We start from the raw sequence: 27,849 nt of genomic DNA, 5'->3' as shown, positions 1-27,849 counted from the left end.
TGGGTTGCTGTCCCTGAATTGGTAATTTTAAGGAAATTTTACACTTTTTGGTTAATATCTTGAATATTACAATAGATAGAGATAAACTTTAAACAGCAATAATGTTCAGCAAAGTAAGATCACCAATAAGTCATCACAACCAAAATGGTCAGTTGACCCCATAAGGATTTGTTTTTACTAAGAAAGGATGTATTTGTATGATTCAATCAAATAAGTACTTTATATTAGTTATCTCCCCTTATATAGCAGAGTTGAACAAAAAATATTAATTCAACAAAATGTATTCTGCTTTTGTAAAATACAGTCGTATATTTTAAAACACATAATTTTCTAAATTAAGATTAAGAATCTCACACATGAATAACATTCTACTCTCGAAATTTGCACATTACGTTATTTACAGAGATCCATAACCCTATTGTTTACTGCTTCAGCCCGAAATTGACGAAGACAAACATTTCTTTACCTAAAATGAGAAACTGCAAAGTCCCCTTTAAAAAAAGTTTGTTGTAGGCAGACCATACAAATTTGTTGATAGAAATAATTGCTTCAAAGGAAAAGTCATTCGGAGTTACCTTTCCCTGATAAAGGCTAAATGTGTATTTCGCATCTATGTATATAATGGAAGAAAATTAGTCAATACACGTTGTGTGAAACATATAAATTGAAAAGGTATTGAAATGACTTTATAGAACACGAGTATGAAAGTATCCATTTAATCACACCAACATACGAAAACAAAATGTCAACAAAACAAACAAATTTGCCACAGTTACATGTGCGTGGAAACTGTATACGTCCAGGTACATGTACCATGGCATGTAAAATTATATACTGAATATGGCCATAATTGTTTAGAATTACACATGATGCATTTATATATATGCAATGTCAGGGACTTAACTGATATGATTTACATTTTTCGATAAATTATTATGTTACTGTAACATGTGTAAATTACAGCTTCCAGTTCCAAATGTTACCTGTGATCACCTGTCACTTCAGAGGCTATTTTAGGTTTCTTTCCAACCTGTAACCTGTACTGTAAATTTCACCTTTGTCAGATTTATAAACTAGTTCTTGAGGTGAAGATGCCCTAACCTATATACGTCCTTGGTCTCTGATACCACTATATTTACAAGGCTTATTTATTTTTTCATATTTTTATCATGAAAATTCAAGACTATAGGGCATTCAAAAAATCAGAATGTGAATATATATGTTCAAACTCTTTTAGGTCATTTTTTAGTAGCTATAAACAAAAAAAATATGTTAATTGGACATGCTTTGATACTATATATGCCCTTGAATTTTTACTAGATAACATTTTTGTTCACTTTGGGGATTCCGTATATCGTCAGATTATCAGAATTCCAATGGGGACTAACTGTGCACCACTTATTGCGGACCTGTTTTTGTATTATTATGAGTTACAATTTATGACAAAAATAAGCAAAGACCCATCGAAACAACATCTGATAAACAAATTTAATAATACTTTTAGATATTTGGATGATATTTTGGCTCTCAATAATGACGACTTCAGTATGTATATTAATGAAATTTATCCTGTTGAACTTACTTTAAATAAAGCTAATACTAACAATGACCACTGCCCTTTTCTCGATCTTGATATCTATATCACTAATGGAAAGCTGAATACTAAAATTTATGATAAAAGGGATGATTTTTCATTTCCTATCGTTAATTATCCGTTTTTAGATGGTGACGTTCCCTTGTCACCATCTTACGGTGTTTATATATCTCAACTTGTACGATTCGCTCGTGTATGTAACAATGTTTTAAATTTTAACGAGAGAAATTTATGTATTACTGAAAAATTATTACACCAGGGTTTTCGATATCACAAACTAGTCAAAACATTTACTAAATTTTATCATCGGTATAAAGACATCATTCGTAAATATAGCTCAACATGCAGACTTCTAATAAGTTCAGGTATTTCACATCCAATTTTTTATGGAAATATTCTTTATAAAGCACAAAGGTGTCAGTATTCACCTCATAAACTTACAAAACCTTTGAATAGACTTATTAAGAAGGGATATAATTATGATACTGTTGCCAAGTCATTAAAGATTGCATATTTTGGCGTTAATATTGAGTCACTGATAAGGTCTTTGCATCGGAACTAAACACATTTATTCTAAAAACAGTTGTTGGCATGACACGGGTTATGTTCTTCTCATATATGTTATGATGGTATGATACTAAACCCCTAACGGGAAGGATTGTGCCTGATGTTCATATGATGAAATCATAATCTTTCAGTCAGTTTAATTGAAGTCTGGAGCTGGCATGTCAGTTAACTGCTAGTAGTCTGTTGTTATTCATGTATTATTGTCATTTTGTTTATTTTCTTTGGTTACATCTTCTGACATCAGACTCGGACTTCTCTTGAACTGAATTTTAATGTGCGTATTGTTATGCGTTTACTTTTCTACATTGGCTAGAGGTATAGGGGGAGGGTTGAGATCTCACAAACATGTTTAACCCCTGCGCATTTTATCGCCTGTCCCAAGTCAGGAGCCTCTGGCCTTTGTTAGTCTTGTATTATTTTAATTTTAGTTTCTTGTGTACAATTTGGAAATTAGTATGGCATTCATTATCACTGGACTAGTATATATTTGTTTAGGGGCCAGCTGAAGGACGCCTCCGGGTGTGGGAATTTCTCGCTACATTGAAGACCTGTTGGTGACCCTCTACTGTTGTTTTTTATTTGGTCGGGTTGTTGTCTCTTTGACACATTCCCCATTTCCATTCTCAATTTTATAATATATACCACTATTTTTTTTTTTAATTTCCCATATTTTCATCACTAGAATTTAGGCGACTCTGCTTTGTTTATGTGATTATGTAACTAGTAGAATTTCTCATCTGAATGGTTAAAATTGAAAATCCTCTCTATAAACATCTCACTGCTACATGTACTAGTTATTTTCATATATCCTGTAAAAAATTATTCACTCTATTTTAAACTTTCCAATCGCATAATTACAAATAATAATGTAAAAATAAATTGAGAACCGGTCTAATAACTGCTTCACTCCTTTTGGTATTCTGATCTGAGCCTACTATAACACTTTACATGTAAAGTAGTTGTCTTCAGTTCAAATTGAAGATGTGCCCTCATTTTTGAAAATATTTGTTTTATTTCAATTTTTTCCTGCATAATGATGATCACAAGGACGCTTGATGTTTTTTTTTAAAAAGAGCAGGGGTACAGGCGACCCCCTCTATCTAGTAAATGACATAAAAAAAGATGCACAAAATTGACAAACTTTTCTGGTGAAGGACATAACTCGACAGGGATTTGTTTCAAGGATTATATATGATTTTTCTTGAACACAGTTTAAAATAATAGAAAGCTATCAAATATAATTATAAATGTACAATAACAATCGCTGCATCATTGCCATTTGTTGATGTGGTTCTAGTTTCTTGTTTTTTTTTATGTAGATTAGACAGTTGGATTTCCTGTTTGAATGATTTTACATACACTAGTCATTTTTGGGGCCCTTTATAGGTTGCTGTTCAGTGTGAGCTAAGGCTCCATGTTGAAGACCGTACACTGACTGACCTATATTGGTTTACTATTACAAATTGTGACTTGGATGGAGAATTGTCTCATTGTCAATTATAATCATATCTTCTTATATATATCTATATAAGGACCAAGATGGGAACATTTACAGATCACTATACCAACTTCAACAATGAGAAAACAAACAGCCTGATTTATACAACAATGTAAAAAAACAAAACAAAAACTGTAGAAACATTAATTTTCATTGGGTTAAAATTTCATGGTTTTGTCTCTATATAAGATTTCATGGGGATTTAATTTCGTTGTTTCCAGTAAATGGAACTTTTAGTATATATATGTAGGTTAAGTTTTTTTGGGGTGGATGGGTGTTTATTTCATTTATGTATTGTTCCCACGAAATAAACAAAATTAAATCCTCCACGAGAATTTCTGCTTTTACAGTATTGCAGAGTCCTTATATAATTACATAAACTCTCTGAGGTGTCTGTTACAATGCAACAGTTCTTTCCATATCCAACATACATTTCTGAACTGTTGACATATTATTCCTTAATAGATCTTTTATATGTATGAAGTATTTGACACCGGAAGTTGAGCAACAATCAGTGAAATAATTGAAAAACTGATATTCAATATAATTGGTAAAAACTTGACAAAAGAAAGGCTACTAATTAGTACCATTAGGCACTACAAGTGCAGGAATATGTACATGAATCATGTTACATATACATGATGTATATACATGTATTCAGATACATGCAAAAAGAGACAACTCATGCTGTAAACACATTTGTAGTTATATTTGGCTTGGATGGCATCAGTGAAATAGCAATTTTTTATTTATATGTATTTGTATTTATATTGGTCTTAACTCTATAGTTGTATATATCAAGAATTTTTTTATGCCTCCGACGTAGCAGAGGGGACAATAAGTTTTAACCTTGTCTGTCTGCATGGTCTGTACTTATGTACATGCCATACGTTCCAAAATTGGTTTCCATTCTCTAACTTGAGTTTGCCTCTACCAAATGTTATGAAACTTATACACAATGCATATTACCACAAAACACAGATCAAGGTTGAATTTTGGTGACGTCACATTAACCATTTCATCATTGCCCCTTTATATGTTTCTATTCTGTAACTAATTTTGGTAGCATCACTTCTTGAGTTATGTTCCTTTATAATAGTGTATGCAAGCTGGGGCATCATCTGTGTCTATGGGGAGACATTCTCCATTTATTTATTTATTTTTTAGACTAGTTTTGTTCTCTTAGCAGCTTAGCAACTTTCAGTGTTTGTTTGTTTTCAAAAGAAAGAAAAACTGAGTTTATAAAACCAAATTTTTAAAGATTAAAAGTTGTTGATATTTTAGTTCTGAATTATCAGGTAAAACTTTCCTTAAACCAATCAGAAGGAGACTACAACTTAACAATGCAATCTTTATTGTGTATGAATTAATAGGTCAGCTGGAAACTGACAAGAGTACATGTTTGGTAGTATAAAAAGGTTCACTGTGATTCAAACAATGAAAGACCGAATTCCTGACTGTGACAAATGTGATATTGATGTAACATGTTATTATACTTAAAACTATATAAATGAATGTTTAATTATTGTATGTTGTTTCTGTTTTCAGTTATTAAATTCTGCATATAGTGAGAGTACAAGATGAAATTTCCGTTATTCCTGAAGATTTGCCCACCAAAAGCTGCTGTCATGTACACATTTATTACTAAGTCTGAACTGTTTTGTTTTGTGTCTGTGATATTGTTTTTCCTGGACTTTTGTTCTACTATTGATGTGAAAGCACAGAGAGAAAAGTACATTCCAGATTATAGTGTATATCATAATTATTCTATGTTACACAGGGAGATAACTCAGATTGTTAAAAGAAATCCAAACTTTATGAGAATTGAGAAAGAATATGAATCAAGAAACAAAGTTTCACAACTAGTTCTCCATATAACAAACTTCACAGGGAGTTTCAATACCCAAATCTCAAAATATACAGGGAATTCCAGACTTAAAATTTTATTCTCTTATGGTGTTCATGCAAGGGAATTTTTACCAACTGAAAGCTTGTTATATCTATTGAAAAATTTAACCAAAGGACTTACATTTCCACATGGAAGTTTTGAGGAGCAATTTTCACATTATGTTTTATCTCATATAGATATTTATATAATATCTGTAGCTAACCCAGATGGAAGGCTATATTTAGAATCTACAAATAATTATTGCTGGAGAGGAACTGAGACTGGCGTAGATTTGGATAGAAACTTTGACTGGGAATATGGAAGGAAAGGAAGTTCATCAGATCCTAAAGATGAAGAATACAGAGGTCTACATAAATTTTCAGGTAATATGATCACACAGCACAAGACAGTGTATTACTATTAGGTATAGATTGTTACATGGAAGCTTCAGTATTTATTGGTCATGGTAGTAGGAAAAATCACGGGTTGAAATTGTTAAATGGTTATACATTGTAACATGTAATTGTACCAAGAAAATTATTTATTTTGGAAATGTGTTATTATCCTATACAAGTAATTTATTTTATTTCCAAAATTTATACTGTGGATACAAAATTATGTGTTGGACCATACTTGTTAATAAACTGACATATTTAATATGTCCCCGCTATAGTGGAGGTGGTATTAAGTTTTATCCTTGTCCGTCCTTACAGTTTTCCTTCTCTGATGTTAGTTTGCCTCTACCAAATGTTATGAATCTTATACACAATGCTGTAATACCACAAAACACAGTATAATAAAATGTAAGTTCACAATTAATATTGAAAGTAATTTTTTTTTCAGTGGAGTGAGTGCTCATCCTTTAAATAATTATTATCAATTTTATATGATATCTTTTTATACGACCGCAAATTTTGAAAAAATTTTCTTCGTATATTGCTATCACGTTGGCGTCGTCGGCGTCGTCGTCGTCGTCGTCCGAATACTTTTAGTTTTCGCACTCTAACTTTAGTAAAAGTGAAAAGAAATCTATGAAATTTTAACACAAGGTTTATGACCACAAAAGGAAGGTTGGGATTGATTTTGGGAGTTTTGGTCCCAACATTTTAGGAATTAGGGGCCAAAAAGAGCCTAAATAAGCATTTTCTTGGTTTTCGCACTATAACTTTAGTTTAAGTTAATAGAAACTTATGAAATGTTGACACAAGGTTTATGACCACAAAAGAAAGGTTGGGATTGATTTTGGAAGTTTTGGTTCCAACAGTTTAGGAATTAGGGGCCAAAAAAGGGCCCAAATAAGCATTATTCTTGGTTTTCGCACAATAACTTTAGTATAAGTGAATAGATATCTATAAAATTTCAACACAAGGTGTATGACCACAAAAGGAAGGTTGGTATTGATTTTTGGAGTTTTGGTCCTAACAGTTTAGGAATAAGGGGCCCAAAGGGTCCAAAATTAAACTTTGTTTGATTTCATCAAAAATTGAATAATTGGGGTTCTTTGATATGCATAATCTAACTGTGTTAGTAGATTCTTAATTTTTGGTCCCGTTTTCAAATTGGTCTTCATTAAGGTCCAAAGGGTCCAAAATTAAACTAAGTTTGATTTTAACAAAAATTAAATTCTTGGGCTTCTTTGATATGCTGAATCTAAACGTGTACTTAGATTTTTGATTATGGGCCCAGTTTTCAAGTTGGTCCAAACAGGATTCAAAATTATTATATTAAGTATTGTGCAATAGCAAGAAATTTTCAATTGCACAGTATTCAGCAATAGCAAGAAATCTTCAATTGTACAGTATTGTGCAATAGCAAGAAATTTTCAATTGCACAGTATGGTTCAATAGCAAGAAATCTTCAATTGACAGTATTGCGCAATAGCAAGAAATATCTTATTGCACAATATTGTGAAATAGCAAATCAATTTTCAGTTATTTGGAGTTATCTTTCTTTGTCCAGAATAGATATTTGTGCAGTAGCAAGATATTTTCAATATTCTTTGAAAATTGGAGTTATCTTTCTTTGTCCAGAATAGTAGTTGAATCAACTAAATTTTTCTCATTTCATATTTCATAAATAAAAAGAAAATTTCTTCAAACATTTTTTTGAGAGGATTAATATTCAACAGCATAGCGAATTTTTATTTTTTAAGTTCATTAGACCACATTCATTCTGTGTCACCAACCTATGCTGTGTCAACTATTTAATCACAATCCAAATTTAGAGCTGAATCCAGCTTGAATGTTGTGTCCATACTTTCCCCAACCATTCAGGGTTCAACCTCTGCGGTCGTATAAAGCTGCGCCCTGCGGAGCATCTGGTTGTGTGATCAAATTATTTGTTTGATCAATTGGACTTAATTTGTTTTGTTTTTTAATTTCAGAGCCTGAATCTCTAGCATTTACAGATCTGACAGAAAAGATTAAATTTGATCTGTTTATGTCTTTTCATTCTGGTATTAAACATATTTACATTCCTTTTGCAGGTGAGTAATAATCAGGGGACTTACTTAAACAAGTGATTTTCTAAATCACTGATTCAAGTAACATTATTTCCATCAAGGTTGGAAGTTAGAGTTGTCTTTCTTTAATAATCACCTATTTAAGTAGTACAAATTAATCACTAGAAGAAGTGATTTAATTTTATTGTAGCTTTAAATATAGAATACTAATGATCCAGGGACTAATTATGTTTCTAAACTTATCAGAACCAACATCTGTGTTGTCTAGGATGACCAGGTCATTTCAGGTGATGACCTTGTACTGAATCTAGGATAATGACATAAAAGTCACTTGTTTAAGTATCAGACCTCAATTTCCTTCCCAAAAATCACTTCTTTAAGTATCATTCTTTTAATAACCCCCACTAATTTCAACACCCCCAAACAGTTAAATTTTTATCACGAACAGTAGAATTTTATTACATAATCTGAAAGATGAAACCTTGAACTTCACAGGAAAAATACTCCCACTGCTGTGAAGAATCTTTTAAGAAAGTATCAGTTCATTATGTAAAGCCATTATTATAGCATTTTTTCAACTAAAATAGAATTTTCAGCTATTCGATAGCATCAAAGGCATAAACCTTGCTACTTAAAAGAAGCAAAAAGTTCATATTTTTCAATTTTACTAATTAAAAGATATTATTTAAACCTATGTGTTTAAAATTTTGAAAAACCTACAAAATCCCTATTTGTGAAAAAAACTCGAATTTGCTACTCAAATAAGTGATTTAAAAATCACTTATTTCAGTAAGTCCCCTGACTGATGCATGATAATAGGTGCAAACTATACATTGAATTTCCCCCTTTTTTATAAGAAGACAATATCTTGAGGCCATACAATTGTGTGTCTTTTAATACACAATGGATTTTGTCTTACAGTATCCTAAGAAGTATTATTCACACTATGCATCAATCAATTGTGTTGTAGATTAATTCCTATATTTATTAAATAAATACATATACAAATTAAATATAAATGTAACTTTTGACCTGATTACATGCCTTAAAGTTACATTCTTGCAAGACTGGGAACAAATATTTTCATTTTGGATTTATTCCTAAAAATTTCAAATTCTTCTATTGTTTAAACATTTCAATTACTTAATAATGTATAAACAACATCTTCAAAAATGCCAATGTGAGTGAAAGAATGGATTGACTCTTAAACAGAGGTTATTGCAGTTAATTGATAATTTTTATCTGATTTAAGTATGTTTACATACAGTACTACATATGTATCTTCAAAACTATAGTAGACATGGCAGAAAGACAGAGAAATAGCAAAATTTTAATTTGTTCGAACAATTAGTTTTTGTGAGCTTAAGTTAAAAAAAATGCATGAAAAAGAGCACAAGAGAATGATACATTTCTTTATATTATTTAGAAGAAAAACATTATGACAATGTTTTTGCAATTTTAAAAAATTACAAATTCATGCATAACTTTTGTATTTTAGGATGGTACCTGTATTAAACCTGTATGTACACATTAATGATGGACTCTTGTAGATAATTGTCTTATTAGCAATCATATCACATCTCCTTATTGTTATATGGATATTAAGTTTATTCTGGTAACTTATTGTCTAATAATTTTTACATGTTTATAGATACAAAGTCAAAGAAGATTGGAAGACAAGTTGATAACTTCGCTGATATGTTAGATTTAGCTATGGAGCTATCTCATTGTACAAAGTATACATATAAATATGGTCAAGCATATAAGTTAAATGATTATACAGCAGATGGAACTATATTTGATTTTATGGCTGGAGTTAGAAAGGCAAGTTTATGCTCTAATAATATCAAATTTACCACCTACTATTTATGATATTATGTGATAATGAATACACTATTCCCAAGCATGCCCCAATCATTGGTTATGTCAGTTCAAGTACAATGATTTCTCATTATCAAACTAGAACCAGCTTTATACATAGTGAAGAAATATACATTGTGAAAAGGATTTCAATTTATTGTTTAAAAGCAATAATTATACATGAAAAAGTTCCCCAATTTATTTTCTTATTTGACAGATTCCTTTCTCGTACACAGTGGAACTTTGGGGGCAAAATCACAAAGGAACTAGCTGTTTTGATTTGTTTAATCCACCAAATGAAGATTTGAAGGTTTGTTCTGTTAAATCCAATGAATATAAATATATATATAGATGTGGTATGATTGCCAATGAGACAATTTTTTTACCAGAGACAAATTGACATAGAAGCAAGCAAAGTTAGGTCACAATATCTACAAATTGGCAAAACCTTAAATATCACAAAGCAGGTTATAAAAGGTCTCAATATGACAAATTCTGAAACAATTCAAGTAAGAAAACCAACAAGAAAACCAACAGCCTGATTTAATTGATGTACAAAACAACAAACAAACAACAAGTATGATAAACAGTTACAAACGACAACCACTGCAGGCTCCTGACTTTGGACAGGCAATACAGAAGGTGACAGGGCTTTAACATATTGTTGGGCCAAAATCGTCCATCTTACCTGAGAAATGGTGTAGCAGCAAAACATAAGAATCATCTAGATTTTGATTTGATTGTTTGTGTTTTAAAGCCACTTTTAAGCACAGCTTTTAAGCTATTTTGTGGTGGCCAGTATTTATTGGTGGAGAAAGCCAGAGTGCCTGGAGAAAACCACTGACCTTTGATTTTTAGGAAACTGACAATCCTAGTTAATTAAGATTGGAATCGGGTGCACCTGCACAAGTGAGATTCCAACACACAACCTCAGTATTGACTGGCTAGTGATTACAGTAGTAACTACTTAGACCACTCAGCCACTGAGGCCCCTAGGGCCTAGAATCACTAGAAAAATCAATTGAAAAGGACTTGACACATAAAATCAACACAAAACAAAAATTAATCAACTAATAGAAGGAGTTTGGCAATTAACTGTGATTAATTTTTAATTCAAAACAATAAAGGAACAATTCTGTTATTAAAAGGATGAAATTTGTGCTCATAGGAATACCCTCAACCTGTTGATAAACTATATTAACCCAACTGCATATTAAAGGGGCACTAGCTTCAAGATATATAAAAAATCTAAAATAGGATTTTTTTTGTTCAATCATCAATTAAAGTGAAAGAGTGAAATAATAATTTGCTTTTAGCAGCAAGTATGGTTCAATTTTGACAAATAAGCTAGGGAACATTGAAGATTAATTAATCTCTTGCAAGTGAATAATTCGACGTCATTGAATCCATATACATGTGAACTTCAATTTAACCCTTTAACTAGAGATGGATAACGAAAGAATCATGAGTGATCAGTCATTTAAAGGAAAAGAATGTCAACATGGAAAGTGAAACAAAGATATATCATTTGATTGACTGATTCAATCGACAAAACATCATTCTTATACAGGTAAAAACGATGATGAACATATATTGTTCATGACCTGCAGAGGGGGCATTAGGTTTTACCCTTATCTGTCTGAATGTCCTTCCGTTTTAATTTCATAATTGGTTTTCTTTCTCTAACTTTAGTTTGCCTCAACTAAATGTTATGAAACTTATACACAATGCTATTTACTACAAAATACAGATCAAGTTTGAATTTGGGTAGAGTCACATTCACCATTCTAGAGGTACTTGCCCCTTTACAAATGGAACAATTGTTGATTTTTTTTTGTTTCCATTCTCTTTAACCAAATGTAATGAAACTTACACACAGTGCTTATTACCACAAAACACAAATCAGTTTGAATTTTGACAACCCACTTTTATTGTTCTAAAGTTATGTCCCTTTATAAATGGAAAAATTGCTGAATTTTTAGTATCTGTTCTCTTAATTGAGTATTTCTCAAATAAATGTTATAAAACTTATTAGCAATGTTTATTACCGCAAAAAATAGAATTAAATTCAACTTTAAGAAGTGTCACTGTTGTTGAGTTATATCTCTATATAATTTCATATGCAGCGGGGGCATCATCTGTGTCCCATGACACATTCCCCATTTATCAATATATAATATGAAATTCAATAGACCTAGAAAAATCAAATCGCACGAGTTCGCTTACTGGTAATCTATTTATATTTATTTATGTTTATATACCTTATATGGCCATCAGAGGTTTTCAGAGGTCAACTCGATAGTTAATAAGATGGTGTCTAGACTAGAATACAGTCAATACACACAAACGAAGCTACAAATTATTGAGCCCATGCTCTTTAACTTGTTTATTTTAGACTGTTAATAATTTGGATAAATGTTTTACATTGTTATAAATCAAATATAAGAATTTGAATCAATGAACATGAATGTGACAGCTAGTGCCCATTTAAATGTGACCAAAATTATTTTCCATATTTTATTATATCTAAGCTATTTGTGAAGCTAATCTGCTATTTAAATTTCAAAATAGTTTGTACCTTTTAAACATTGAGCAATTTATTCTTGATAGTTTTGTAGTAGGAGAAATCAAAATAAATTGATACAGTTTTAAAAAGAAATTACTGAATATTAAATAATGAATCCAATAAAAACAAGATATTGCACATATGTAACTCAAAAAATGTATATATCCACAGATAGATGTGTTTTTAAAAGGAGATTAGGTATAAAGCATGCATAGTTCATATTCAATGAAAGCGAAATACAACAATGTTTTATTTAAAAACACTCTGTCACATATACACATGTGAAATAAGACATGTAATAGTTCAACATATACAAAATCCAGTCATATTTATACCTGGATATTAAACAAAGAAAAACAAGAACTCTCTTGAAAATGAAATATGCTAATGATTATTATACATTTGTGCATTTCAAAAGATTCATGACACATGGTGAAACTGTATTACTTCCCTTTAACCAGAAAAAAATAGTTTGAAAATATCTCAAATTAAGTTTAATTGATTTATTATGCATGTCTGATAAGTCAGAACTATATTTCACATTATAAAATAGGTATATAGGACCATGAAAGCTACAGTTTTGCATCTGATTTTTTATGTCGGCCAAACGAAATTGAGAATAATTTGAAAATATCAAACTATAGATTTCATTATATATATGCTTTACATTTATATTTGCAGGAAGTTTTAGAAACAATTCACCCATTATATGTTCAACTGTTTAGATATATGATAGATTGGAAATCAAGCCAAGTTAGTCATATAACAGAAGATTTTGTAAGTAATGCCACTTCTTTAGATAAAAACACAGTGAAAGCAAGGGTGAAATGAAATCTTTTATCAACAGATTATGATAGACATTTTAAAAAATGATTTTTTGTCTAAGATAACTTTTTTACATTTTTTTCTCATTTAAAATTTTGAGTATATAAGAATCATTTAATTTAGAAAAAAAAAAGATGTAAGACCACTATACAACAATGATTCATATCTTTTATTCACGGCTGGTAATCTACACACGCAGAACATTTGGTTCTGCAATGAAAACCGTGGGAGGATTTTCCGGTTGTGCTTGAGTGGAGTAATTGTCACCGCTTCAAAAGGTATGTACATTTCTAAATCGCAATTTTCTTATTCCGACTGATCAAAATATTGAAAATCAGAGAATGCTATGCTGTGGTGATTACTTTAACGAAGAGATACATGTATCATTTACTATTGTACGTGGAGTTGAACTCCTACAAAATCAGTTGCCGCACGAGAATTTGCCTAAAAAAGTGACATTTAGATTTTGAAATGGTTCTATTAACAGACCTACAAGTTCAAATTTACTTTTTATTCGGTCAATGGGTATGAATGTCGTTTTGGGCGGCGGGGATGCTGTCCGGTGTTGATAGACATCTTAATGAATCTAAAAACTCATATTTTCAAGTTGCCATGCGTGAGGGAATGGGTTCTGATTGAGGACATCGTGAATGCGTGAGGGGACTTGAAATCATATCTCTATATTCAACTATCAGTCTTTGAAAGTTGCCTCAATATGGTTATATTGTTTATGAAAAAACAAATTTGTGTGCATAAATAAAAATTATGAGATAGAATTTTGAAATAACAATAAATGACCATGTTTTCTTTTTATGAATAAAAGTCTAACCAATAAAGGAGTAGGTCCAGTAAGACCCCTTTTTGGCCCAAAAATATAGCAGTTTTACAAAATTGTTAAAATGTAAACTTTTAGTCATTTATTGGATAGTAGAAAGGTTCTGCTACATAAATATGGGCCCTTTTTGACAATACAATGCACATATATTGAGAACTAGCACCATTAATACATGCTAAATTACTGAAATCATCACAATTCCAGCATTTTAGTTAAATTTTAGACGGTTTCCGTGTAAAACGAAAGTGGCCGCATTCGTGTTCATCCAAAATATTGAAATGGAAGTTGTATTTGATGATAATACATAACATATATAAAGATTGAGGATGAACACGGATGCGGCCACTTTCGTTTTTAGTGGAAGAAGACGTCAAGTCTTCTGAAGACTTAAGGGGCTGACCATTGGCATTGAGTCTCCGTATGCCGCATTCATTTCGTGTATTACAATTTCAAAACAACTTAGATTCCTGACACCGATTTTTACACATGATTAGGCATCTGAATCATTTAATTTGTAAATTATGATTGTAAAACAATCACTATCGTAAATATGACCCTTTTATTTATGTAAATTATTAGATTTCATCTCATCCACATGAACGTTATTTGTTTACTTGTAACAGGATGTTTTAACTGTAGATATTTGTATTACGCATGCGTGAATTTGGTATCGGGACAACTCGCCCTGTTTACAAGTTCGCCCTTCGTAACATACATGTGAACCTCCCGTTTAGGAGAAAAAACTCCCGTGTATGAAATTTTTCAGACGCCATATTTGATCATTTCTTACTACTGTACGGGTGTAATTGACACCTGTGTTAAATTTTACCTGAACATCAAAGAAGATGTATAATTATATGGCTTCACTTGACAGCTTGGGTGTCAAACATACTGGTAATCAACGATGTTTACCTCCGGCTAACTGCCGTTGTGTTATCAAAACGATGTGTATTGGGAATATTGAAATACTTTTTTGTTACTTCCCTTTGTTTTATCCTGTTTTCAGTTATTTTGCTTTTAAAAATGTAAATTGTAAAAAGACTATAAATGATTAATATTTTAATCAAATAATCATAAAAGGATGTTGATTAAATGAATTTAAATGATTTTGGACAAATAAAAAAATTAAAATTTATAAATTATTTAGCAATCTAGACCTCCTTTCAAGGATTAAATTGAAGTTTATATCATAATTTTGTTTACAGCAGAATGTCTTTTTAATTAATTTACGATGTTGCAAATATACATGTGGACCTTATTTCTTTCTTATTTGTCTATACATTTACAAATGATAAGGAGATGAAGACATGAACAAAAATATATACAGATAAGATATATAAATATAATGATTCATTTGCTAGCAGTGAACAATCATTTGTCAAAAACAAAACAAGAAACAGATTCTTCTTATTATTTTATTTTATTCAAATAGAGAGGCAATAATGGAACTATAGATGTTGCAAATATACATGTGGAGCTTATTTCTTTCTTATTTGTCTATACATTTACAAATGATAAGGAGATGAAGACATGAACAAAAATATATACAGATAAGATATATAAATATAATGATTCATTTGCTAGCAGTGAACAATCATTTGTCAAAAACAAAACAAGAAACAGATTCTTCTTATTATTTTATTTTATTCAAATAGAGAGGCAATAATGGAACTATAAACATTACAATTTGATGGAAATTTGAAGAAAAAACACAATTTCTACATCATTTGGTTACATTTATGACAAAATTTATGTCGATAAAAAAACATGATGTTTTGACCATTCAGTACTTAACCCTTTCCTCCATAATGACGCTTTTTGACGCCACCCCCTTTACTCCATAATGACGCCTTTTGACGCCTGTGTAGTACCTCAGTTGAAACACTTTGACTACAAAGTGTCTGCAGTAGACTCAATAAAATTTGTATCCAATATGAAAAGGAATATCATAGGAATATTCTACTTAAATTTATTTAATGAAATATTTGTTTTTTGCAATGCATTTTAATACTTTAAAGCCTATTTTCAGCATTTTATTGAAAAATTCTATTTTGTGTTCATTTTTTACAGTGGGTTGTGATGATCTTCCAGTTAGGTTACCCTCATTTGGAGTGTTGTTCCCAACCTGTTAAAGGTCCATCTTTGTGCATAATTCAAAATTGGAAATTTCAACAAGCATCTAATATTCTTAATCTGGAAAATAAACCCTGGTCTGCTAGCTTCATGTATATTTTTTCTACCGATTTAATATATAACTAGAATCATGCAAACAGACTTAAGGAAAAGGCATGTAAGTTCATCATACAAATATGACACTTTTTCTAGACAATCCAGATCTTGCAAAATACGTCGCTAAAAATTGTAACCTTTAAAATTGTTGTGCAGTAAAAACCCATATGGGAACTTTCAAAAGTTGGCAGGTATGTAAACAAGTCTTACTATTTTTATGCTCCATTTATGGGCAATATGTTTTCTAGTCTGTCCGTCCGTCCTGCTTCTGGTTATAAAGTTTATGGTCGAGATAGTTTTTGATGAAGTTGAAATCCAATCAACTTGAAACTTAGTACACATGTGTTCCTCTTGATATGATCTTCTTAATTACTGCCAAATTAAAGATTTTACCTAATTTTCATAGTCAACTGAACATAGAAAATGATTGTACGGATGGGAAATCCATGTACTTATGACCTTTTCTTGTTGACAAAAACTATCTGAAAAGTGACATTTTTTCGCATATTTGGTAGATTTTTCATATTTGAGCCTGAATCGGATCGTTTTTAATGACTAAATAAGTTAAAATCATTCACATAAATTAATTGCATCATATGAAATAGACACTTGAGTGTTTAAAAAGTGGTCAAAATCTTTCGTCAGATGAAACTTAAATTTGAGGCCAAAATCGGTCCTTACCGGACCTACTCCTTTCAAATATGTGTCCAAATTCGTGGATTTGGCCAAATAATCGATATAGTTTACTACCACAATTTGATATTAATTAATATTGTAATTTTCATTGTTATTGATAAATGTTATATCAGTATTGAAAATCTAATCCTGAATTCTGTCTATCCTATTTTTATACGACCGCAAAATTTGAAAAATTTTTCGTCGTATATTGCTATCACGTTGGCGTCGTCGTCTGCGTCGTCGTCGTCGTCGTCGTCCGAATACTTTTAGTTTTCGCACTCTAACTTTAGTAAAAGTGAATGGAAATCTATGAAATTTTAACACAAGGTTTATGACCACAAAAGGAAGGTTGGTATGGATTTCGGGAGTTTTGGTCCCAACATTTTAGGAATTAGGGGCCAAAAAGGGCCCAAATAAGCATTTTCTTGGTTTTCGCACTATAACTTTAGTTTAAGTTAATAGAAATCTATGAAATTTTGACACAAGGTTTATGACCACAAAAGAACGGTTGGGATTGATTTTGGGAGTTTTGGTTTCAACAGTTTAGGAATTAGGGGCCAAAAAAGGGCCCAAACAAGCATTATTCTTGGTTTTTGCACAATAACTTTAGTTTAAGTAAATAGAAATCAATGAAATTTAAACACAATGTTAATGACTACAAAAGGAAGGTTGGTATTGATTTTGGGAGTTTAGGTCCCAACAGTTTAGGAATTAGGGGCCAAAAAGGGACCCAAATAAGCATTTTTCTTGGTTTTCGCACCATAACGTTAGTATGAGTAAATAGAAATCTATGAAATTTAAACACAAGGTTTTTGACCATAAAAGGAAGGTTGGTATTGATTTTGGGAGTTTTGGTCCCAACATAATAAGGGGCCCAAAGGGTCCAAAATTAAACTTTGTTTCATTTCATCAAAATTGAATAATTGGGGTTCTTTGATATGCCGAATCTAACTGTCATGACTGTGTATGTAGATTCTTAACTTTTGGTCCCGTTTTCAAATTGGTCTACATTAAGGTCCAAAGGGTCCAAAATGAAACTTAGTTTGATTTTGACAAAAAATGAATCAGTTAGGTTCTTTGATATGCTGAATCTAAAAATGTACTTAGATTCTTGATTATTGGCCCAGTTTTCAAGTTGGTCCAAATCGGGGTCCAAAATTAAACTTTGTTTGATTTCATCAAAAATTGAATAAATGGGGTTCTTTGATATACCAAATCTAACTGTGTATGTAGATTCTTCATTTTTGGCGCTGTTTTAAAATTGGTCTACACTAAAGTCCAAAGGGTCCAAAATTAAACTTAGTCTGATTTTAACAAAAATTGAAATCTTGGGGTTCTTTGATATGCTGAATCCAAAAATGTACTTAGATTTTTTATTATGGGCCCAGTTTTCAAGTTGGTCCAAATCAGGATCTAAAATTATTATATTAAGTATTGTGCAATAGCAAGTCTTTTCAATTGCACAGTATTGCGCAATGGCAAGAAATATCTAATTGCACAATATTGTGAAATAGCAAATTTTTTTTTAATTAGAGTTATCTTTCTTTGTCCAGAATAGTAAGCAAAAAATATCTAATTGCAAAATATTGTGCAATAGCAAGATTTTTTTTTAATTGGAGTTATCTTTCTTTGTCCAGAATCAACTTAAATCTTTGTTATATACAATATACAATGTATATTCACTTTTTACTACCAACTGATAAATTAAAATAATCTTTACCATTCAGTGATAACAAGCAGTTTTTTTACATCTTAATATTTTATGATGTATTTAAATGAGTAGTTATTGTTGCAAACTCCATTAGAAATTTTAATTGAGATTAGTTTTGGAATAAGGGAAAGGGGGATGTGATTAAAAAAATTGGGTTCAATTTTTCTCATTTGAAATTTCATAAATAAAAAAGAAAATTTCTTCAAACATTTTTTTGAGAGGATTAATATTCAACAGCATAGTGAATTGCTCTAAGAGAAAACAAAAAATTTTAAGTTCATTAGAACACATTCATTCTGTGTCAGAAACCTATGCTGTGTCAACTATTTAATCACAATCCAAATTTAGAGCTGAATCCAGCTTGAATGTTGTGTCCATACTTGCCCCAACCGTTCAGGGTTCAACCTCTGGGGTCGTATAAAGCTACGCCCTGCGGAGCATCTGGTTGGGATATTGTTTAAGAAATTCACATATTACGCCACTTTGGGCGTTTCTGGTTTTGGCTAACTCGGCTGTGCATTTTTATGTGCTGGTTTAGGTAATTTTATGTATCCGTTTTTATTGTGTAGTTAGTCACCACTTCGATTTTATCATGTATATCTATTATATAGTCATTATATAAAACATCACTGGTTGCAAAATTATGAATTATTCAAAATAACAAGGATGTTCTTATTCCAGACAGAAACCCTAGCTGTATTAGACACAACATTTTGGAACTTTTGGTCCTCAATGTACTTGTCTTGGCTTTCAAACTTTTTTCATCTGAGCGTCACTGGTAAGCCCTGTGTTGACAAAAGACGCGTCTGACATATGGGACAAAATCCCTAATTCGCCTCGAAATGAGGAACTCAAAAGTCACGTGTAAAGAAAAAATCTCTGTGTAGTGATATTGGACACGTTTCTATTTTTAACAAATGACTGAACTTAATTATTTGTGGTGATTAGGAAAGTAGAGGAACATAGAATAAATGTGTAAAAACTATGGAGCTATTGAATGTGTTCAAAGTATTAAATTTTCAAAGAACTTATTGTGTTAAAAAGGGGATATTTTACCACAAGGAGCCGCATCACAAAAGGATGTTCGGGGTTTGCTAATTTACGGAAAAAGTAATCTCACTTTGTACCCCGAAAATTTAACCACACATGTGAAAATGTCACAGCTTCGAAACGAGCTATCATACATATCCAAGTTTACGATATGGACTGAGCTACAGGAAAAAACATTACCATTACCGCCTATGTAAAAACAATTAAAGATATTGAGCCATATAAGTGTTTTTTAAACCTGGTACCTTTTGATAGCTATAATTGTAGTGTTTCTCTGTCCCATATGTTCTATCATTTATTTGTATTGTAGTCCTGTCATGTAATGTTGTTTTTAACTGATATATTTACCATTGCCGTAGAAGCGGGAGGTTTGGCATGCCACAAAACCGGGTTCATCCCACCATTTTTTCTTAAAATGTCCTGTGCCAAGTCCGGAAAATGGCCATTGTTAAATTGTAATTCGTTTCTGTGTGTGTTAAAGTTTAAATTTATGTTGTTGTTATGTCGTAGTTTTCCTCTTATATTTGATGTGTTTCCCTCAGTTTTAGTTTGTAGTCCGAATTTGTTTTTTCTCAATCAATTTATGAATTTTGACAACGGTTTACTACTGTTGCCTTTACTGGAGACATATTTGCAATTTATTGGTACTGTTTATTCATATACAGAAAACTTTGTGATGTATTGTATAAATCAAAATATTCAACTGAATATCAAAATTTGTGTTTTCGCGATCAATTTAAAAAAAAAAAATGCAATACAAGGGGAGTTAACTCTTTTCGTAAAAAATATATACTGGGCTGATATGAAATTTTCCAACTTTTATTTGTAGCTAGAAACAAATCGTTGACAAAATATTTCCTTTTATTGTTCGTAAAACCTATCTTCCCACAATGTATTTCAAAATTCTATCTCATTAATTTTGTTTATGCACACAAATGTGTTTTTTCATGAACAATCTGACCACATTTAGGCAACTTTCAAATACTCATAGTTTGGATATAATATTATGATTTCACGTCCCCTCACGCATTCACAATGTCCTCAATCAGAACCGATCCCCTCACGCATGTCATAATGCAAATATGAGGTTTTTATACGACGTATATTGCTATCACGTTGGCGTCGTCGTCGTCCGAATACTTTTAGTTTTCGCACTCTAACTTTAGTAAAACTGAATAGAAATATATGAAATTTTAACACAAGGTTTAGGACCACAAAAGGAAGGTTGGGATTGATTTTGGGAGTTTTGGTCCCAACATTTTAGGAATTAGGGGCCAAAAAGGGTCCAAATAAGCATTTTCTTGGTTTTCGCACTATAACTTTAGTTTAAGTTAATAGAAATCTATGAAATTTTGACACAAAGTTTATGACCACAAAAGAAAGGTTGGGATTGATTTTGGGAGTATTGGTTCCAACAGTTTAGGAATTAGGGGCCAAAAAAGGGCCCAAATAAGCATTTTTCTTGGTTTTCGCACCATAACTTTAGTATAAGTAAATAGAAATGTATGAAATTTAAACACAAGGTTTATGACCATAAAAGGAAGGTTGGTATCGATTTTGGGAGTTTTGGTCCCAACAGTTTATATTTTAGGAATAAAGGGCCCAAAGGGTCCAAAATTAAACTTTGTTTGATTTCATCAAAAATTGAATAATTGGAGTTCTTTGATATGCCGAATCTAACTGTGTATGTAGATTCTTAATTTTTGGTCCCGTTTTCAAATTGGTCTACATTAAGGTCCAAAGGGTCCAAAATTAAACTTAGTTTGATTTTAACAAAAATTGAATCCTTGGGGTTCTTTGATATGCTGAATCTAAAAACGTACTTAGATTTTTGATTATTGGCCCAGTTTTCAAGTTGGTCCAAATCGGGGTCCAAAATTAAACTTTGTTTGATTTCATCAAAAATTGAATAATTGGGGTTCTTTGATATGCCAAATCTAACTGTGTATGTAGATTCTTAATTGTTGGTCCCGTTTTAAAATTGGTCTACATTAAAGTCCAAAGGGTCCAAAATTAAACTAAGTTTGATTTTAACAAAAATTGAATTCTTGGGCCTCTTTGATATGCTGAATCTAAACATGTACTTAGATTTTTGGAAAATGACGCAGTCATTGTTCCATTACTGGCGACCTGAACTTCATTACATTTCTCTGCCTACCGCGCTTGGTTCGTATTTACTATTTTCTATACAAACTGGAATCTGCTTGTGTTATCATTAATTATGCATGAGAGGTCATTGTGTAGTAATCAGCCAGGAACCAGTTTACAAACTAACTGGTTTCTGCTTGTATTCCACTACACTCGAACAAAGTGTTGTAGTTTGACGGGAACCAGTTTAGAATTTGTAAACTACAAAACGTAATCGGTTATTGTTCATTCCGTTTTGGTGTTTCATACCGACTTTTATGGTTTGAATAAGCTTAAGACCCTTCAAACATTAATGTGATAGGTATATTAAAGACTGTTTTACAAAAGGATGGACCTGTTTTGCTTTCAAAGTCGTACTATAGTGATATCTGTTATGTACGGATTTCCACTCTCACCGGTTAATTTCTTTTTTTACACGTGCTTTTGAAACTTCCTGTTTAAACATCGCAAGTTTTAAAATTGTTTTTTGAGTGAATTTAACTTATTTTAACAATCATGAAGCGTCCCAGAATCATTTTCAAGCAGTTTCTTCTTCTCTTTGATGATGGAAAATAGGTTTTTCTCAAGAAATTACCGCAAACGATCGCAGAGGAATTGAAACGTACAAGTCAAGTCGGCACCTGGTTAAATTGGCATCTAGTCAAATCGGCACCTATTTGACGTCAATTCGGCATCCAATAATATTTGTTATAATATTTTCTATTCAATTAATTAATAACTGTTACCAAGTACATAGTGAATATGTTGTTGTGTATTTAGGTAAACAACGAAACCAAAGTGAAATTATGTTGTTGTGTATAAAGGTAAACAACGAAGCCCTTACCCAAGCTGTTGTTTTAACAATTAGACAATTATTAAAAAAAAAATGGAAAACTATGAGTCCCTTTCAATAAATCAAACTTTCATGCCAAATAATAAGCAAATTAAAGGTGTTTTTTTCAGTAAAGTTTAAAAAGCATTAAACAAACAATCCTGTAAAATGCTCAACTGGTTTAAATAATGCATAAAAATATCCAATATCTCATGTATTAGTCCAAATAATTATGACGTCTGGCAAGGCTATTTTAAGTTCGTAGGAAGGCTTTCTTAGGAAGGCGTCCCAGAAAAAAATTAACATAGCCTTGCGGTCATAGAAAGGTGTCCCAGAATAAAATTAAAAAAGCCTTGCCAGACGTAATAATTATTTTGACTACTCATATATATATCATTAAAAATACACCAAAAATGTCATTTAGTTGAGAAAAATAAATATATATATACAAAATGTACAATGAACACCCAAATGTGAAATTTAGTATTTAACTCTTTTTGCTTAAATACTGAAAAAAATTCTGGCAACCCCTTACTTATTTTTACTCTTTTTGCTTAAAATACTGTTAAAATATATATTTAACATGGGTGACGAATTGACTATATCAGGTGTCGATTTAACCAGGTGCTGATTTGTCCAGGTGCCAATTTAACCAGGTGCCGGTTTGACTAGAATTCTTTGACAAATGTTTGAAATTACCTGAGTAACGAAAAGATTATTTACTTAATATTTTGTGGTATCAGGTCTGTTCGCGCCCAATACACTTTCGCACCTTGCAGGTTTGCACGTTCGCACCCAAGGTCCGTTCGCACTCTACTCATTCGCGCTCAATTTTAATTCAAATTCAAGTTGAATAATTGGAAAATCATGATTGTTGTTTTAAATTGCTTTGGTGTAAATACAGAATGTATTTATAGCTTGGTATGAGTAAAACATTGAAGATTTTAAAGGAAAAACACAAAAGATAATTGTTTTTAACAGTTTGGTCCCTTTGATCTGAAACAACGAAACAATAAAATATAGGAACCAAAATATAGCAATCCACTATTATAACCAAAACATGATAAAATCTATTCAACACACAGAAAAAAACATAGTCAGAATCTCACTTCATTTTGAAAGAAGTCAATGAAACAAAGTTATAGCAATACACTAACCAAAACATGATTAAGAGTTATTCAACACAAAACAAAACGTTGACAAAATACCACTTTAATAAGAAAGGATTATTATTATTTTTAACAATACGCTATCCAAAACATGATTAAGATTTATTCAACACAAATAAAAATGCTGTCTCACTTTATTTTGAGACAATGACAACAATTATACTTATAAGAAAACACTTGCTTACAGAGTTATTAAACACAAAACCAATTAAGATTGGGTGCGAACATTTAGGGTGTGGAAGTGAAAGGGGGCGAACATGAGTGGGCGCGAACGGACCCGGATTCAGACTATGTACCAGTTAGAAATATACAAGCCTTTCTACGGTATTTATTTGTACAATTCAGGTAGTCTCAGGGATCTCCATGGCCTGTTTAACGATGGCGCCCCGCCATCGTTCAAATGTCATGCGCCATCGTCAAATGACTTGCGCCATCGTTAAATTGTCTTGCGCCATCGTTAAATGTCTTCCGCCATCGTTCAAAACTTCATCGTTTTTTGTAGCCCGACGCCATTTTTTTTTATCAATTATAATCAAATGCATGTAATTGCATAACCTTTAGGCTTTTTATGTTATAATCCAATACAGTTCTAACGCCTGAGGAATCTACGGATTAAGATCGCTAATCACTTGTACCTGAGCTTGTACAGGTAGATCAACAAACCAGACACGAGAATACTATCTGAGGATAGACAATTCATTTGTCGAAATAATCAACTAAGTTTTAGCAAATGATTATGATAATTAAGATTAAATAAATGAATTAATAATCCAGTTACAAAGAAAACAGTTTAACAAGTCGAACACGTGCTTTGTTTTGACTTACGCAATCAGCATCCCCCTTTTTTAAGAAGTACAAAATAAGACGCAAAACAGTAAATATTATTTTATCGCAAATAACTCAAGTACTGCTGTAACGATAATTTAGAATTACTTTAAAAGTTTAAAAGTAAAAACTTTAAATATTTTCTGTAAAGAAATATCGTATCGTAATTCCGAATTCATTTCGTATATTACAATCAATTTGATACATCCGCGTTTCCGGTTTCTATTCAGACTCAAAAGATGCATGTTGCACAGCATCAATTTGTCAGATAAAGTCATTAAAAACCTTTTCATTTGCTTTACAAATCTCTTTAACCTTCATAACCCGTACGAATCGTTTTGTTGTTGCTGCAAATCAGCCATACCGGTAATGGGTTCTGAATTTGACAGTGTCCATGAAAAATAAGCTCCACATCATATTATTTTTTTAACCCCCAAAACAATTACCAAAAAACAAGAAATCTACATGGGGACCTTCATGACAGCTTTTGGTCATTCTCGACTAAGGGGGAACCATGAAGACTTGGCATTTGAATGGTTAAAAACGGCAATAAATGAACATATTGAATTTGATACTTCTAATTCTATAATGAAAATTCAAATAAATATAATTTAAATAAGCAATGAATTAGCATGTTCACCATTCCTTGTATGGAGGGATAAAATACTTCCGATCGCGCTACTCTGTACAATGTAGACACGGTTTGTAATGGTGAAAGTTCCTCCATCGTTCAATTTTCATCCATGGAGATACCTGAGTCTTGACCTATTCATTTGTCTTAAAAAAACAGCCAGTTGTCACCTTCACTTCACACACACACATATATACGAATATCAATTATATGCTTACGAGACATGTTGCATTGTTAAACTAATTACGGTATGTGAAAATCAAGACTTGCATAAAAACTATCCCAATATTAGAGACAGTGGCGTCATTTTTCTTCAGAGCTTTCAGCTCTTTGATTGATTATGGGCCCAGTTTTCAAGTTGGTCCAAATCAGGATCCAAAATTATTATATTAAGTATTGTGCAATAGCAAGAAATTTTCAATTGCACAGTATTCAGCAATAGCAAGAAATCTTCAATTGCACAGTATTGTGCAATAGCAAATATTTTCATTTGCACAGTATTGCACAATAGCAAGAAATATCTAATTGCACAATATTGTGCAATAGCAAGAAATTCCAATTGGATTTCAATTGGAGTTATCTTTCTTTGTCCAGAATAGTAGTTGAATCAACTTAAATCATTGTTTTATACAATATACAATGTATATTCACTTTTACTACCAACTGATAGATTAAAACAATCTTTACCATTCAGTAATAACAAGCACTTTTTTTACATTTTAATATTTTATGATGTATTTAAATGAGTAGTTATTGTTGCAAACTTCATTAGAAATTTGAATTGAGATCTGTTTTGAAATAAGGGAAAGGGGGATGTGAAACTAAAAATTGGGGGGTCAATTTTTTTCATTTCAGATTTCATAAATAAAAAGAAAATTTCTTCAAACATTTTTTTGAGAGGATTAATATTCAACAGCATAGTGAATTGCTCAAAGGCAAAATTTTTTGTTTAAGTTCATTAGACCACATTCATTCTGTGTCAGAAACCTATGCTGTGTCAACTATTTATTCACAATCCAAATTTAGAGCTGAATCCAGCTTGAATGTTGTGTCCATACTTGCCCCAACCGTTCAGGGTTCAACCGTTCAGGGTTCAACCTCTGCGGTCGTATAATGCTGCGCCCTGCGAAGCAACTGGTTAGATTTATTAAGATGTCTATCAACACCGGACAGCGTCCACGCCTTCCAAAACGACATCCATACCCATTGACCGAATAAAAAGTAAATTTGAACTTGTAGGTCTGTAATTAGAGCCATTTTAAAATCTAAATGTCAGTTTTTTAGGCAAATTCTCGTGCGGCAACTGATTTTGTAGGAGTTCAACTCCACGTACAACAGTACATGATACATGTATCTCTTCGTTAAAGTATTCACCACAGCATAGCATTCTCCGATTTTCAATATTTTGATCAGTCGAATAAGAAAATTGCGATTTAGAAATGTATATACCTTTCGAAGCGGTGATAATTGCTCCACTCAAGCACAACCGGAAAATCCTATCACGGTTTTCATTGCAGAACCAAATGTTCTGCGTGTGTAGATTACCAGCCGTGTTATTATGCTATTAAAAATGGCAAAATTGATGTTTATAATAATATAAATTCTCCTGACAGTATTTAGATATACTTATGTATACATGTATATATACTTATGTATATCTAAATACTGTCGGGAGATTTAATTGACATATAATGTCCTATTTAGTGCATGCTTAACAATTCACATCTCCTGTGAACACACAACAACATTTATTTTGGATTTTTGGATTTCTTTTTAATACAAGATTTATAATCTTGGTTGTCTTGGATGGAGATAATGCCAGAAACAAGTGGTACAATTTATCATTTATTTATATTAAATCACAGCAAATTTGAAATCTGACATAAAGTGAACCATAACAGTATTACCATTAGTTTATACGAGTTATGCATTCAATATAAATAAAAAATTATATTTGTTTTCAGAATGAAGAATCCTCACTTAATTTTGGTTACATTCTGATGATGCTTTCTGCCTGTTTGACATTTTTTGTGTGTTTAACTGGTAAAAATAGATTCCATCACAGAAGGAGGATTGTTAGCCTTAAATCATTAGGGTCATCATTTTCAGCTTCGTTTATGAAAGCATAATATATAGATATACATGTTTTATTAAATAAATTAATTTATAGTATTGTTATTAAAAATATTAAAACTGAATTGTGTTCTTGTAGTAATAAAATTAGATCCCCAGACAAAGGTTGATTAGAGCTGTTGTCATCACTGTGAAAATCTTACCTATAAACAAATCATTTACAATTATATTCACTCAACCTAAATATGAATAGAACTCTAAGGGCTAAATAAGCTTAAAAGTCTTCTTACTAAATTCAGGGGAGATAAGACTTAGTATTTTAAAAGAAGGAGATGTGGTATGATTGCAATGAGAAAACTATCCACCAAAGTTTAAATGAAGTGGATGTTAGCAATTATAGGCAGCTATACAGCCTTCAACAAAAAGAAAA

The 27,849-nt window shown here is 31.5% G+C and overlaps 1 protein-coding gene across 2 annotated transcripts; it reads left to right on the top strand.

Annotated features, from left to right (window-relative positions):
- Nucleotides 1-554: 554 nt before the first annotated feature.
- On the top strand, nucleotides 555-27,544 carry LOC139516013 (zinc carboxypeptidase-like). Of its 2 annotated transcripts, none has more exons than XM_071305817.1 (7): nucleotides 555-672; nucleotides 5,208-5,930; nucleotides 7,931-8,032; nucleotides 9,660-9,832; nucleotides 10,086-10,178; nucleotides 13,116-13,211; nucleotides 27,311-27,544. In XM_071305817.1, the coding sequence occupies exons 2-7, from the start codon at nucleotides 5,240-5,242 to the stop codon at nucleotides 27,473-27,475; spliced, it is 1,320 nt and encodes a 439-aa protein (XP_071161918.1). In that variant the 5' UTR covers nucleotides 555-672; nucleotides 5,208-5,239; the 3' UTR covers nucleotides 27,476-27,544. The 2 variants fall into 2 exon arrangements, with proteins under 2 accessions (XP_071161918.1, XP_071161919.1); XM_071305818.1 differs by lacking the exon at nucleotides 555-672 and adding an exon at nucleotides 737-803.
- The last annotated feature ends 305 nt before the right edge of the window (nucleotides 27,545-27,849 follow it).

Source organism: Mytilus edulis, chromosome 3 (genome assembly GCF_963676685.1).
Source record: "Mytilus edulis chromosome 3, xbMytEdul2.2, whole genome shotgun sequence".
NCBI classification, from domain to species: Eukaryota; Metazoa; Mollusca; class Bivalvia; order Mytilida; family Mytilidae; genus Mytilus; species Mytilus edulis.
Note: the sequence above shows the minus strand (reverse complement) of the source record. Positions and strands in the feature narration are given on the sequence as shown.